At 42.8% G+C, this 14,441-nt stretch overlaps 1 protein-coding gene across 1 annotated transcript in view; it reads right to left on the reverse strand.

The window, feature by feature from the left end:
* Positions 1 to 2,434: 2,434 nt before the first annotated feature.
* LOC135510590 (insulin receptor substrate 1-B-like) overlaps positions 2,435 to 14,441 on the reverse strand; it is a 55,968-nt gene continuing 43,961 nt past the window's right edge. Inside the window, 1 exon segment of the mRNA XM_064931621.1 lies at positions 2,435 to 5,960. Within this exon segment, the coding sequence (XP_064787693.1) occupies positions 5,953 to 5,960 (8 nt within the window). The 3' untranslated portion in view covers positions 2,435 to 5,952.

Genomic DNA, 14,441 nt, shown 5'->3' on the forward strand with positions numbered 1-14,441 from the left:
GCTTACAAGAAAAGAGCAATAGGGTCAGGGCCACAGTGAATAGACTACAGATACAGTGTACTTGCATCGTTTTCATTGGCCTGGTGAAGAGGTTTCAGCCTCATATTCCCCTAATACATACTGGTGATGATATGTGCCCTTTTCTCCCATATTCCATCCTATTCATGGGCAGGGCAGAGAGAGAGTGAGAGCATCTGTTTCATGTTCATACAGATGTGTGTGTGTGTGTGTGTGTTGTGTTCTCATTCCTATTCATCCCAATGGGGATTTGGTGCACATATAACCTGGGGTTGAGTTACCAAGCCATCTGGGAGAGACAGACAGAGAATCATCACAACATAGACTTCATTAGGCAAAGAAAGAGTGAGTGGAAAGAGGGAGAGAGGTGAAAGATACCGACTTTTCTCGCTAATAATGCCCATTGAAACTACTTTAATTGTGAGTGAGAGAGCCTGAGAGAGAGAGAGTGTGTGTGACACACACGCGCACAGCCTTTCCCAGGCACAAAGCAATTGGTCATAATTCCAATGAGATAAGTGATGAACTCTGTTGGCATCTTGCCACTACATAGTCACATCGATCTTATCACTGGGGAGAGAGATGACTAATGAAGGCTTTTTGTTCACGGTGACTAATCATTAAACCGTTTTGATTATGGTTGTTAAAGCCTTTATGAGTGTGATTTTGCGTGTTTGTGTGTCTGTCACTACAGTACAGTATGCCGGTACCAACGCCTGCCTTTATAACGGTCTGTGCCCGTCACTTTGCCTTGTTTCCCTTTGTCTCAATCTGTCCCTCCGCACAGACATCTAGACAAGTCTTCTTTTAATGAGATCATTACCTTTAATCAAAGGACAACTCCTAGATCTTTTTTTTTTGTTGTCGTTTTTTTTCTTCTCAAGCAACAAAAGTGAAATTGTCACATCACAGTCAAAGAGTATCAGAATTTCCCATTTAGAATTGTAGATAGGAAAAATGTGTATTTTCCCATCATCTAGAACCACCCCCCCCTATCGTCATGGAGAACAGCAATTAATCTTAACAACCCCTCCCCCGAACCCCTGAATTCTCCCAAATTCACCATTCATTCATTTCATTTTAAAAAGAAACAAATCCATTTGGAAATGGCCCATACGGCATTGAGATGAGTCAGAAACATTCATTCTTGTGTCAGAATTGACTACAAGGTGTAAATAGGATCATTTTGGTCATAAAGTCAGTCTCGTCTAAAATGGAGTTTGGAACATCCGTGCGTCACAACAGGTAAATAAAGTTTGGGTTTTGATTTGATGATGTCCATTTGCCCCCTAACATGGTTGTGAACAGCTGCAGTGATTGCTCTCTATCCAATAGCGTACACAGTGAGACAAACCTGCCCAGCACGCCACACATTTTTTAAACTTGAGAAATACTGCACCAAACACCTTAGTTAGATGTAAATTGCATGACTAAAACATCCTCGGCAAAACATCAAAACTAATTACAGATTTCTTGAGTTATGTTAAATTAATTCTGAGGATTTTGAGGAAGTGAAATAGGCTTCCCGTCTAGTGTCTACGGGGGCAAACATCATTAACCAAACGCGGAATCGGTCAGGAAACCTTGTTTTTCTAATGACCAACAGAAAAACACAGGTGTCAATCAGTATGTTCAGTAGCTCTTTAAAGTGATAGTTCACTCCAAAGTTAAAGTTTGTCATATATATTGGTGCTTTCAGACCTCAACAGTGACTGGGTTCGTGACCATTGTCCACTTTTGAGGCCAGAAAGCATCAAACTTAACTTTGATTTCAGAGTGAACTCTCTGGCTTCAGTTTGGAAGATTGTGGAGTCATTATATAACAAAAGAAAACATTCCCCAAATCCTTTTGGAAACATTGACGCTATTTACTGTTTGTGTTCTAATGTGTAAGTGTGTGCTCGTATCACTGCCTTGTTGCGCCTTGCAGTGAACCCTCATTAGAAACAAACCCGGCACAGTGAAGTTGGAAACCAACTACTTTCCTAATCTCACCTTTGCATTAGAAACCATTATGGCCAATTGCCCTGACCACAGATCCCAATCTGGTAGCAATAAAGCTGCTTTGTTATTCTACGAGTCCCGACAGTCATGTGACAAGAGGGAGGACGAAGTGCACGAGGCAGACACCTTGGACCGACTGTCGGAATATACATATGTGCTGTGACACGTGACATATGTGCTGGTAGTGACACGTAGACAGAGAAATGTGGTTCTCTTTGAAGGGTGTTTTCTCTTTCTGTGATGGCTCATATTGGCAACTTATGGTAAGTATTGTTCATGAAGTAATTTCAGAAGTGCTTCCTCTCACCCCTTTCTTTCATACGTGTCCCAGAGGCAAACTAATGAGGCAAGATGTCTCTCAAACTTCCAAGACAGATTTTTTTTTCTTTGCAAAATCAAACAAGAGCGGAGGCAAGGTTATAATAGCATTTAACAAACAAGAAAAACTTGTAGCAAGCTATTTAATATATTGTCAAAGAGTCAAAACGTATTTTTGTTTTGGCATTGATAGGGCCATCCATAGATGAGGTCCTCAATGGAGTCCTCCACAGGGCCAAAACAGCCAGCACGAACCCAATACAAACACCAAGGTAGGGGCCATTGGTCAAGTCATTTCATGGGTCACTACATCCTTGAACATCATTGACACATCAATCAGGGCAGGGTACCTTAAGTTTACACAATATTGAACAGCTAATAATAGAGAAATAAGAGGAAAATAGACTGTATATATTTTGCCCTCATAGCGCTGAAGGGAAAGACAGGGACAGACATATAGACATACATACAAACAGGCACTTTAGTGCTAATGCATAGCAGAAAGAGTATAAAGTAAGAGCCAAAGAGAGAGAGAGAGAGAGAGAGAGAAAAACGGCAACTGAGAAACATAAAGGAGGGTTGTGGCCCTATCTATGTCTCAGAACCGAATACTTTGCTAACTCGGCTAAAGTTAGCATGTTGCCCACAGCTAAGCGAGGCACGCCATGTTATCAAAGCCAGACGTTAGGTAAGCCAACATTAGCAAGGGCTATTGTTAGCACCTCTTTTATCCCTATGGACTAGCGTGACAAGATGTCCCAGATTTCCCGGGACAGTCCCCGATTTTGGTAGCTTGTTCCCTGTACCCGGAAAAGTCCCTGATTTGCCCTCAGAAAGGAAAAAGAAACTTTGGAAGTTAAATTGAGGCTGATATTTCAATTATCAAATGCTGTATCCAATCAGATTTGCATGTAAAAAATGTTGTCTGTCCCTGTACCAAACTCGTTTGCTCCCGCGGCTTTGCTGCTGACCTTTTAAGGCCTTATAGCAACGTTTGAACAGTGGCACATTGTAACCACTGCATGAACAGCCATGACCATGGCCATAAAGTATTGCATGAAACAGTATAGCCTACCAAACGTGGGTGATTCTATAATTACAACACTGAACAAAAATGGAAAACCAGTCGGTATCTGGTGTGACCAACATTTGCTTCATGGAACACGACATATCTCCTTCACATAGAGTTGATCAGGCTGTTGATTTTGGCAGGTGGAATGTTGCCCCACTCCTCTTCAATGGCTGTGTAAAGTAGTCTGGACTACACGTTTATCCAGAGCATCCCAAACATGCTCAATGGGTGACGTGTGGTGAATATAAAGGCCAAGAAGAACTGGGGCATTTTCAGCATCCAGTAATTGTATACAGATCCCTGAGGCCGTTCATTATCATGCTGAAAACATGAGGACATGGAGGCGGATGAATTGCACGACAACGGGCCGCAGGATCTCGTCAGGGTCTCTTTATGCATTCAAATTGCTATCGATAAAATGGTAATGTGTTCGTTGTCTGTACCTTATGCCTGTCAGTACCATAACCCCACCGCCACCATTGGGGCACTCTGTTCACAACATGGACATCAGCAAACCGCTCACCCACATGATGCCATACACACCGTCTGCCATCTACCTGGTACAGTTGAAACCGGAATTCATCAGTGAAGAGCACACTTTTCCAGAGTGTCAGTGACCATAGAAAGTGAACATTTGCCCATCGAAGTCAGTTACGAAGCCAAACTGCAGTCAGGTCAAGGCCCTGGTGAGGACGACGAGCACGCAGATGAGCTTCCCTGAGACGTTTGTGAGGAAATTGTTCTGTTGTGCAAACTCCCAGTTTCATCAGCTGTCCAGGCGGCTGGTCTCAGATGATCCTGCAGGTGACAAAGCCGGAGGTGGAGGTCCTGGGCTGGTGTGGTTACACATGGTCTGCAGTTATGAAGCTGGTTCGACAAACTACCAAACTCTCTAAAACGGCGTTGGAGGCGGCTTATGGTAGAAAACTCAACATTAAATTCTCTGGCAACAGCACTGGTGGACATTCCCACAGTCAGCATGCCAATTGCAATTGGGCAAAACTTGAAACATCTATGGGATTTTCTTGTGTGACAAAACTGCACATTTTAGAGTAGCCTTTTATTGTCCCCAGTACAATGTGCACCTATGTAATGATCTTGCTCTTTAATCAGCTTCTTGATATGCCACACATGTCAGGTGGATGGATTATCTTGGCAAAGGAGAAATGCTCACTAACAGGGATGTAAACAAATCTGTGCACACAATTTTAGAGATGTATTCATCAATGTTTTATTTCACCTTTATCTAACTAGGCAAGTCAGTTAAGAACAAATTCTTATTTACAATGACGGCCTACCCCGGCCAAACCCTAACCCGAACAACGCTGGGCCAATTGTTCGCCGCCCTACGGGACTCCCAATCACGGCCGGTTGTGACACAGCGTGAAATCAAACCAGGGTCTGTAGTGAGATGCAGTGCCTTAGAACGCTGCGCCACTCGGGAGCTAAAGAACAAGCTTTTTGTGCGTATGGAACATTTCTGGTATCTTTTATTTCAGCTCATGAAATATGGGACCAACACTTGACATGTTGCGTTGTATATTTTGTTCAGTATAGACAGGCTAAGATTACGGAAATTGTGGAGTAATCTATTTCTGTGTTATAATTAATACAAGTATTTGAAAGAACTATTTATGGTTAAATATAGTTCCATACAATTGTTTTTTTTAGTTGTCTTTATCGGCAACAAGTGCCAAGTGTCTCTCTGTGCATTAAATACATATTGACCAGAGCATATTGTGTAGTATGTGAGCATGTTGATATGTGATATAGAATAACTCTGCATTCTTGGATGAGAGGTGTGGGCAGAGAGAGATAGAGATATTGAAAGAGAGTGGAGAGAGAGAGAAACATCTGTCAGCTACATTGAAGCGATGAGCATAAAGTCATTAGAAGCTATGCCGCCAACATCTCTCACAGTAACACAGTCAGGCCAGCTAATTGCTATTATTATTATCATCATCATCATCATCATCATCGTTATTATTCAAAATATATACCAGTACCAGTGCTCTCTTCTTTGTCCGTTACATCTGGTCGCCACAACATATTCTACTTCAAAAGGAGCACAAAAGTTCTTCAGTTCCTTAGTCAATGCTAAGTTCTTTGTACAATCAAAAAATGAGGCACTTTTGAAAAGATATATACTTCTATATATTTCCTTATAATACTATGTATATTCAGCCATCATTAGATGAAATCCTGCTTTTTGATTGGTTAATTGTGTTTTCATTTAGGGTGATGATCGAAAAATATCATTGGCTCCCGGTCCGCAGTCAGTCTTTATTCTTCTCTCTTATTGGCTGAGAGTCCTCCCTTCACGGGCTAGAATCGGCACGCATCCCCATTGGTATCACAACCAATAAACTGAAAGCAACAAAATAAAGGTTTTCCATCCGTCTTTCCAAAGTGCTTCAGGGGCGTGACCAGTCCGACTCCTCTCTCTTTCCATTGGTTGTCACAGAAGGATGAGGAGCTTAGGGATCTCCAAGTCTCCTGTAATTCCCCCCCCCCATAATTCCAAGGCCAGGGCACAGACATCAGCATTCTGGAAGCAGAGGAAATGGCTGTGTTAGAAGAACAGTAGACAACAGAATATGATACGAAGATTAACTAAATATTATGACATTCATCTACTGACTACCACACTTTATCACCAACATTGTTTGCAAATCTACAAATAAAATATCTATGTCTGTTTATCCACAGGGGAATATTGTGTCCTCAAATGAAATATATACAGCAAAGTTCAACAGAGGGATGGAATGGAGGAGTGTGAGACCGCCCGAGAGATATACGGGGAGAGAAATACGGAGAGAGAGAGAAATACGGAGACAGAGAGAGAAATATGGAGAGAGAGAAATACGGAGACAGAGAGAGAAATATGGAGAGAGAGAGAAATGCAGAGAAAGAGAAATACAGAGAGAGAGAGAAATACGGAGACAGAGAGAGAAATATGGAGAGAGAAATACAGAGAAAGAGAAATACAGAGAGAGAGAGAGAAATACGGAGACAGAGAGAGAAATATGGAGAGAGAGAAATACGGAGACAGAGAGAGAAATATGGAGAGAGAGAGAAATGCAGAGAAAGAGAAATACAGAGAGAGAGAGAGAAATACGGAGACAGAGAGAGAAATATGGAGAGAGAGAAATACAGAGAGACAGAGAGAGAAATATGGAGAGAAATACAGAAAGAGAGAGAGAAATACAGAGAGAGAAATACAGAGACAGAGAGAGAAATATGGAGAGAGAGAAATACAGAGAGACAGAGAGAGAAATATGGAGAGAGAAATACAGAGAGAGAGAGAGAGAAATACAGAGAGAGAGAGGTTGGACAAGAGAGAATGTGTGTGTGTGTGTGTGCGTACATGTTTTGTTTTAGGGCAATATAGTCTTTTCCCCATCTTATTACAAAACTAAAGCAAGCACGTCACTAAGAAAAGGTCATCAACACTTGTCTTTGTTATGGAACCTATTGTACGGTTGATAATGCCTTTGAGGGTCGTACTGACAGAGGATATTTAGACTACGGAAAGGAAAAAGGACTGAAAATGCACATCATAACACGACTCTCATACGTCTTCCTCTCCCTCGGTCGATTATCCCTTTATTAGGGGTAGCTAACAGTCACATGTGACAAGTATGTACTGTAGGTCTATAATAGTCATCATGGTTTTAACATCGTCATTAAAGGGCAGTTTAAAATAGGAGGAAAGGTGGCTGGGGGCTGGCCACATGGCGGATACATCAAATAAACACAGTGATGAATGGTGACCGATTGAGAGAAAGGACTCCCTTGTTCCCTGAAATTTCCCAGGCCTGCTCTCTAACTGTTAATGAAAAAAAAAAGTGTCTCGTCTATATTTCTGGTGAGAGCCCCCCCCCCCCCCATTCTTCTTCTTCTTCCTGGTGCAGAGCTATATTTAGCGTCCCGGCACAGATGGTGCCAGCTAACAACAGCAGCCAGTGCAGCTCAGCCTGAGAGAGCCGTACCAACAATCAGCCCAACGGACCCAGGGAACGCATTGGCACGCACACAAACACACACATATTGGTGTGGGCACACAAACACACATGCGCGTCTAGACACAGAGTGTCTGAAGAGACAAGTGACTGGGATTTACAGAGGATTATATGGATGGCACATTAGACCAAACAGACTATTACTAAACACACACCAATCCATTAGGCTTGTAGGTGCATCCTCTTCTGCTATTCTAGATCTAAATGCGAACCCTGACACACACACACACACTAACCACTGACATCGGTGCAGTCATATGCAACCAGACCAGACAGGAAGCGTTTCCTTTCTACTGTAATCAGATCTCTCTCTCCTTCCCGCTCTCTGCTTGTCTATCGATCTCATTCATTTCCTTGAGTTGCCTTTCCGTTCTGAGATCTAATCGATGTGATGATGCCTGCGGGAGTCTGTGTGTGAGTGTGACTGTTCCTCTCTGCAGGCTCCTTAACTCTGAAGCCAGGATGGGGCTACGACCTGCCTCTGCCACTGACTGGCCAATAAACAGTTCCCTCTCTATTTCTGTCCTCCTGTCAGTCTGTCTGGGGCAGTGATGGCTCATTTGTTGGAGCATCCATTGTAGTGCGTGTGTGTTTTGTTGGGTGTCTGCGTGTGTTCGTCTGCCTGTCTGGGGCTGTCAATGTCCTTTTCTGTCACGGCTCACTTTAGCGATTCATTAAGGACAAGACACCCTGTTTCCTGTGCCTTTAAGTAGATTGATTTGAGTGTGTGTGTGTGTGTGTGTGTGTCACCCTTGCATCTGTCAGTCTGTGAGTCAGTGTCCGCGACCGCTCACTTAATACAAGTTGTTTATTAAGATGCAATGCCTTGTTCTGTATGTCACACACTGGTCTGTGGATCACTCTAGTGTCTTGTCTATCTGAGTAAGTTGTCTGTCTATCTGAGTCAGTTGTCTGTCTGTGTAGGGTCACTGTACTTAGTAGTCTGACACTGGCTGAAACAGGTAGCCCATAGCGCGCGCACACACACACACACACACACACACACACACACACACACACACACACACACACACACACACACTCTCCCCTCTGACTCAATGCCAATTACTTCACGGCTGTCAAGTTATATAACGTTCATTTAGGCAGGTGTGTGAATGTGAGTATGTATGAGTGCATACATATCTTCTTAGGGATTTGAACCTGTGCAATGTGCGTACTAAAACTCACAATGTCGCAACCACAGTAAGCATGCACACACAAGGTGGGGTGGGTGGGTGGGTGGGTGGGGGGGGGGCATCACCATAGGAAGGCCTCTGCCAAGCAAAGAGAGTGTCTTATGAAAGCCAGTAGGGAAGAGGGGACCAGTGCAAAGAGCAGAGAGGGAGAGATATAGCGAGTGAGAAATGCAGTCTCTCTCTGTGTGTGTGTGTGTGAGTTAGCTGGGAGATGTATGTGCTGTGTTGTGGATCAGGTAAGGCCAGTATGCAGTAAAAGCTATGGGTGGGTGTGGCTGTGTACCAATACCGAATGGAGGATAGGGACTTGTTGCTTTGGCATTTGTTTGAGGGGGAATGGGAATGAGAAAGCATGTGGGTGTGTGACTGTGTGTGTGTGTGTGTGTGCGCGCGTCCTGATCTGTTAAGAACGTCCTGTCCCTGGCTCCAGAATGGGAGAGGGGGAAGCCAACAAGAGCAAAGGGTAGTGGGTAAAACAGTGCACGTCCTTTCTCATTCTACTGTGTAACAACTCCATCCGGGATATTATGTAGCAGCCTACCTGTCGGCTCTTGATCATTGTCGCCTCTCCTTCCATCATTTGAATTGCATCCTCCATTGATTAGATAACACTCACCACGCTCCACTCTCGTGAAAAGCAAGAGCAGCAGCATAAATGATCAAATGTCTCTCTCTCTCCCTTCTGCAACAGTCGCTGATCTGTATGGGCCCTTCCCGGGCTGGGTCCTGGGTACAGGTGGATCTGTGTAAACCTCTAATGCCCACCTTACACGTTAGATCACCATGTTTTTGGGCCCGAAGTTTGAGGCTGAAGTATGGCCTATCTACGACCTGTGTTCTACAGTTTGGACATCAAGCCTCGCTCTGCCTCTCCCTCCATTCCACTTTTCTGCCAAAGTATTCGTAGAAGGCTGCAGAATAAATAGTGTTCAGTTCAGAGAGGTGATTTACTAACATAAAGACAGGCAAGGCAGCATGGGGCTCCATCCAGTCCTAGAGTCTTGACGCATTCGGCGGCCGGCGCCCTTTTGAAGGCCCTCAGTTTAATTTAAAATATATATTATTATTATAATATATACAGTACCAGTCAAAAGTTTGGACACACCTACTCACACAAGGGTTTTTCTTTATTTGGACTATTTTCTACATTGTAGAATAATAGTGAAAATGTCAAAACTATGAAAAAACACATGGAATCATGTAGTAGCCATAAAAAGTATTAAACAAATAAAAATATATTTTAGATTCTTCAAATAGCCACCCTTTGCCTTGATGACAGCTATGCACACTCTTGGCATTCTCTCAACCAGCTTCACCTGGAATGCTTTTCCAACTGTCTTGAAGGAGTTCCCACATAATGCTGAGCACTTGTTGGTTGCTTTTCCTTCACTCTGCAGTCCAACTCATCCCAAACCATCTCAATTGGGTTGAGGTCAGGTGATTGTGGAGGCCAGGTCATCTGATGCAGCGCTCCAACACTCTCCTTATTGGTCAAATAGCCCTTACACAGCCTGGAGGTGTGTTGGGTCATTGTCCTGTTGAAAGACAATTGATAGTACCACTAAGTACAAACCAGATGGATGAAGTATCGTCACAGAATGCTGTGGTAGCCATGCTGGTTAAGTGTGCCTTGAATTCTAAAGAAATCACAGACAGTGTCACCAGCAAAGAACCCCCTCAGCATCACACCTCCTCCTCCATGCTTCACGGTGGGAACCACACACGCGGCGATCATCCGTTCACCTACCCTACGTCTCACAAAGACACGGCGGTCAAATTTGGACTCATCAGACCAAATGACAGATTTCCACCGGTCTAATGTTCAGTGCTCGTCTTTCTTGGCCCAAGCAAGTCTCTTCTTCTTATTGATGTCCTTAAGGAGTGGTTTCTTTGCAGCAATTTGACCACGAAGGCCTGATTAATTCAGTCTCCTCTGAACAGTTGATGTTGAGATGTCTGTTACTTGAACTCTGTGAAGCATTTATTTGGGCTGCAATTTCTGAGGCTGGTAACTCTAATGAATTTATCCTCTGCAGCAGAGGTAACTCTGAGTCTTCCTTTCCTGTTTCGGTCCTCATGAGAGCCAGCTTCATCAGAGCTCTTGATGGTTTTTGCTACTGCTCTTGAAGAAACTTTCAAAGTTCTTGACTGTTCTTCATGTCTTAAAGTAATGATGGACTGTCCATCCAACTACCTCATCCCCATACTGTTATTTATTTTGCTCCTTTGCACCTCAGTATATATCTACTTGCACATTCATCTTCTGCACATCTATCACGCCAGTGTTTGTAATTATTTTGCCACTATGGGCTATTTATTGCCTTACCTCCCTTATCCTACCTCATTTGTACACACTGTATTATTGACTGTATGTGTGTTTATTCCATGTGTAACTCTGTGTTGTTGTTTGTGTCACACTGCTTTGCTTTATCTTGGCCAGGTCGCAGTTGTAAATGTTCTCAACTAGCCTACCTGGTTAAATAAAGGTGAAATAAATAAATAAATAAAAACGGTCATTTCTCTTTGCTTATTTGAGCTGTTCTTGCCATAATATGCACTTGGTATTTTACCAAATAGGTCTGTCTTCTGTATACCCCCCTACCTTGTCACAACACAGCTGATTGGCTCAAACGCATTAAGGAGGAAAGAAATGCCACAGATTAACTTTTAACAAGTCACACCTGTTAATTGAAATGCATTCCAGCATTCCACCTCATGAAGCTTGTTGAGAGAATATATATATATATATACACACACAAAATATATATATATATATATATATATATATATATATATATATATATATATATATATATATATATATAAATTTTAACTCAGTCGGGGTCTCAACTTACTTTTGCAGGTTAGAATAGTAGAATACACAAGGTGCAACTTAGAAATTGGTTTTGCATCAGCAGTTTTTCTCTTGTCAGGTCAGTCACTGATAGTCACTCAATTAGCCCATGTCAGCTAACATTTTTGAGATTGGTAAATCAGTTTAGCAGCCAACCATCTCAACCTAGTAACCATGGTAAATCAGTTTAGCAGCCAACCATCTCAACCTAGTAACCATGGTAAATCAGTTTAGCAGCCAACCATCTCAACCTAGTAACCATGGTAAATCAGTTTAGCAGCCAGCCATCTCAACCTAGTAACCATGGTAAATCAGTTTAGCAGCCAGCCATCTCAACCTAGTAACCATGGTAAATCAGTTTAGCAGCCAGCCATCTCAACCTAGTAACCATGGTAAATCAGTTTAGCAGCCAGCCATCTCAACCTAGTAACCATGGTAAATCAGTTTAGCAGCCAGCCATCTCAACCTAGTAACCATGGTAAATGTACCGTTCGGGGGGACCCCCCATTGATTTTGTTAGTCAGTCTCAATCAGATATCATATTACACATTGCCAACATTTTTCTCCACCCTATGGAAACATTTGTAGAATTGCAGGAAATTAACTGTAAAACATTTCTCTCTGCTGTCAAGAGGTGGGCTGCTAAAATGCTTTGCACACAATGTAGCACCCGCAGGCATCAGCATTTCAGCCTTTTTGTGGGCCCCCACCCCCATCAAAATTGCCCATCCCTGGTCTAGACACTAATCTTGGGTCAGTATTGTTTGTACTCGCAGAGTGGTTGAGGTTAGAGGAGGGTAATCTGATCCTAGATCTGTGGCTAAGAAAAACATGTACCTCGAAGGCTATTTCACATCCCCTGTTTCTTTGTTTCACCTAAAACAGATTTCTCAAAGTCAGAAATATTGGTTACTAGATTGGAGCCCCAAAGGGATTGATTGACAAACTTCTTAGGAAATGTAGACAAAGAGAAAACAAAACTGCTGACTAAACGTCTTATTAGCGAACATCATACCATGACTCAGGAGGCAGAAACTGGTGTGTCTGTGTGTGTGTCCCCACATGCCCGGACCATACCCCTGTCCTGAGACCTCCTAATAAACAGTGTAATTATTAATAGAGATGTAAGTGGCATCCCATCAATCCAGTCCCCCTTCCCTCCTTCCTCCCCCCTGTGGTGTTTAAAGTTACCATGTGTAACCTTAGGACGTTAATTCAGAGGAGTGCAGTTCTGTGAAACAGGGTGCACAGGAGAGAGAGTGTGTGCGTGTGTGTGTGTGTGTGGTGTGTGTGTGTGTGTGTGTGCATGAGGCGGGTAGATAGCCAGCCAGGCCCAACATGGCACCACAAATATTTATCCATGAGCCTAGGGAATGCTAGGTACTCCATAGGGGCTCTCTCCTTCCCTTCTCTTCACCAGTGGGAGAGAAAAAGAGAACATATTTTTTAGAGCTCTCAACACCCTCCCTCCCTCAATCCATTTCTCTCTCACCACCCCCCCCCACGTAAGTAGGTTGGTAGACTTACAATGGTAGATTCTTTGCTCTGCTCATCCTAATGAAAAGTTGGCGTTTGGAGCCCTGTGGTGAAGAGACAGCTGATGTGTGTGCGTGTGTTTGTACCGGAATGTCTGCGTGTGTGTGCATGTTTGACATATGTGTCGCTGAGAGGGAGAGCAGCAGTAGAGTTGCTGGCTGGTCGTGTGTAAGGGAGAGCGGTGGGATCCAGTTGGATCAGTTGGACTATCTGGACAGCAGGGTAACAGTAGCTGTCTGTAGTCATAAAGCATGTCTGCAAACACTGCTGTTTTTAGCCATCCCAGGAGGCTATGTCCCCAACACACACACGTACGTTTCGCAGACCTTGGCTCACACATACTAAGAAACACACGAGGGCCGACCCCATTTCGTCGACAGGTTGATTGTTTTGTCAGTCGGCTGTTGGTCGACCGCAAAAAAATATACAGTGCATTCGGAAATTTTTAAGACCCCTTGACCTTTTCCACATTTTGTTAGAGCCTTATTCTATAATTTATTAAACAAAAACAAATCCTCAGCAATCTATACACAATACACCAAAATGTCAATGTGTAAACCGGTTTGTAGAATGTTTGCAAATGTATTAAAAATACAAAACAGAAATACCTTCTCTACATAAGTATTCAGACCCTTTGCTATGAGACTTGAAATTGAGCCCAGGTGCGTCCTGTTTCCATTGATCATCCTTGAGATGTTTTTACGACTTGATTATGGTCCACCTGTGGTAAATTAAATTGATTGGACATGATTTGGAAAGGCACAAACCTGTCTAAAGAAGGCCTGTTGAATTGCTTCTTTAGCACAGCTGAAAACGGTTGTGCTGATTAACATACTTGCAAAATATATTTCTAATGATCTATTAGCCTTTTAAAATGATAAACTTGGATTAGTTAACACAACGTGCCATTGGAAACAGGAGTGATGGTTGCTGATAATGAGCCTATGTAGATATTCCATTAAAAATCAGCCGTTCCCCAGCTACAATGGTCATTTACAACATTAACGTCTACACTGTATTTCGGATCAATTTGATGTTATTTTAATGGACAAAAAATGTGCTCTTCTTTCAAAAACAAGGACATTTCTAAGTGACACCAAACGTTTGAAAGGTAGTGTATATCTACTGAAATAAGACAGATCCTGTTTGTTTAATAGCCTACTGATTCCGTGAGCAACCACAATTTACCAAATCCGTCTGTTTTTAATCTTTGCTATGTGGTAATAAAGGCTTTACACTTTTTTTCATTACAACAGCCTCTCTGGTATTACTTATAATGTATTTAGTGTTGTTTATACTTTTACAAATAAAATTAAAAATATTAATAATATTGCTCCTTTTTCTCCCAATTTCAATCTTGTCTCTTTGCTTCAACTCCCCAACGGGCTCGGGAGAGCCAAAGCTCGAGTCGTGCATCCTTC

This window comes from Oncorhynchus masou, chromosome 23 (assembly GCF_036934945.1).
Source record: "Oncorhynchus masou masou isolate Uvic2021 chromosome 23, UVic_Omas_1.1, whole genome shotgun sequence".
Taxonomy (NCBI): domain Eukaryota; kingdom Metazoa; phylum Chordata; class Actinopteri; order Salmoniformes; family Salmonidae; genus Oncorhynchus; species Oncorhynchus masou.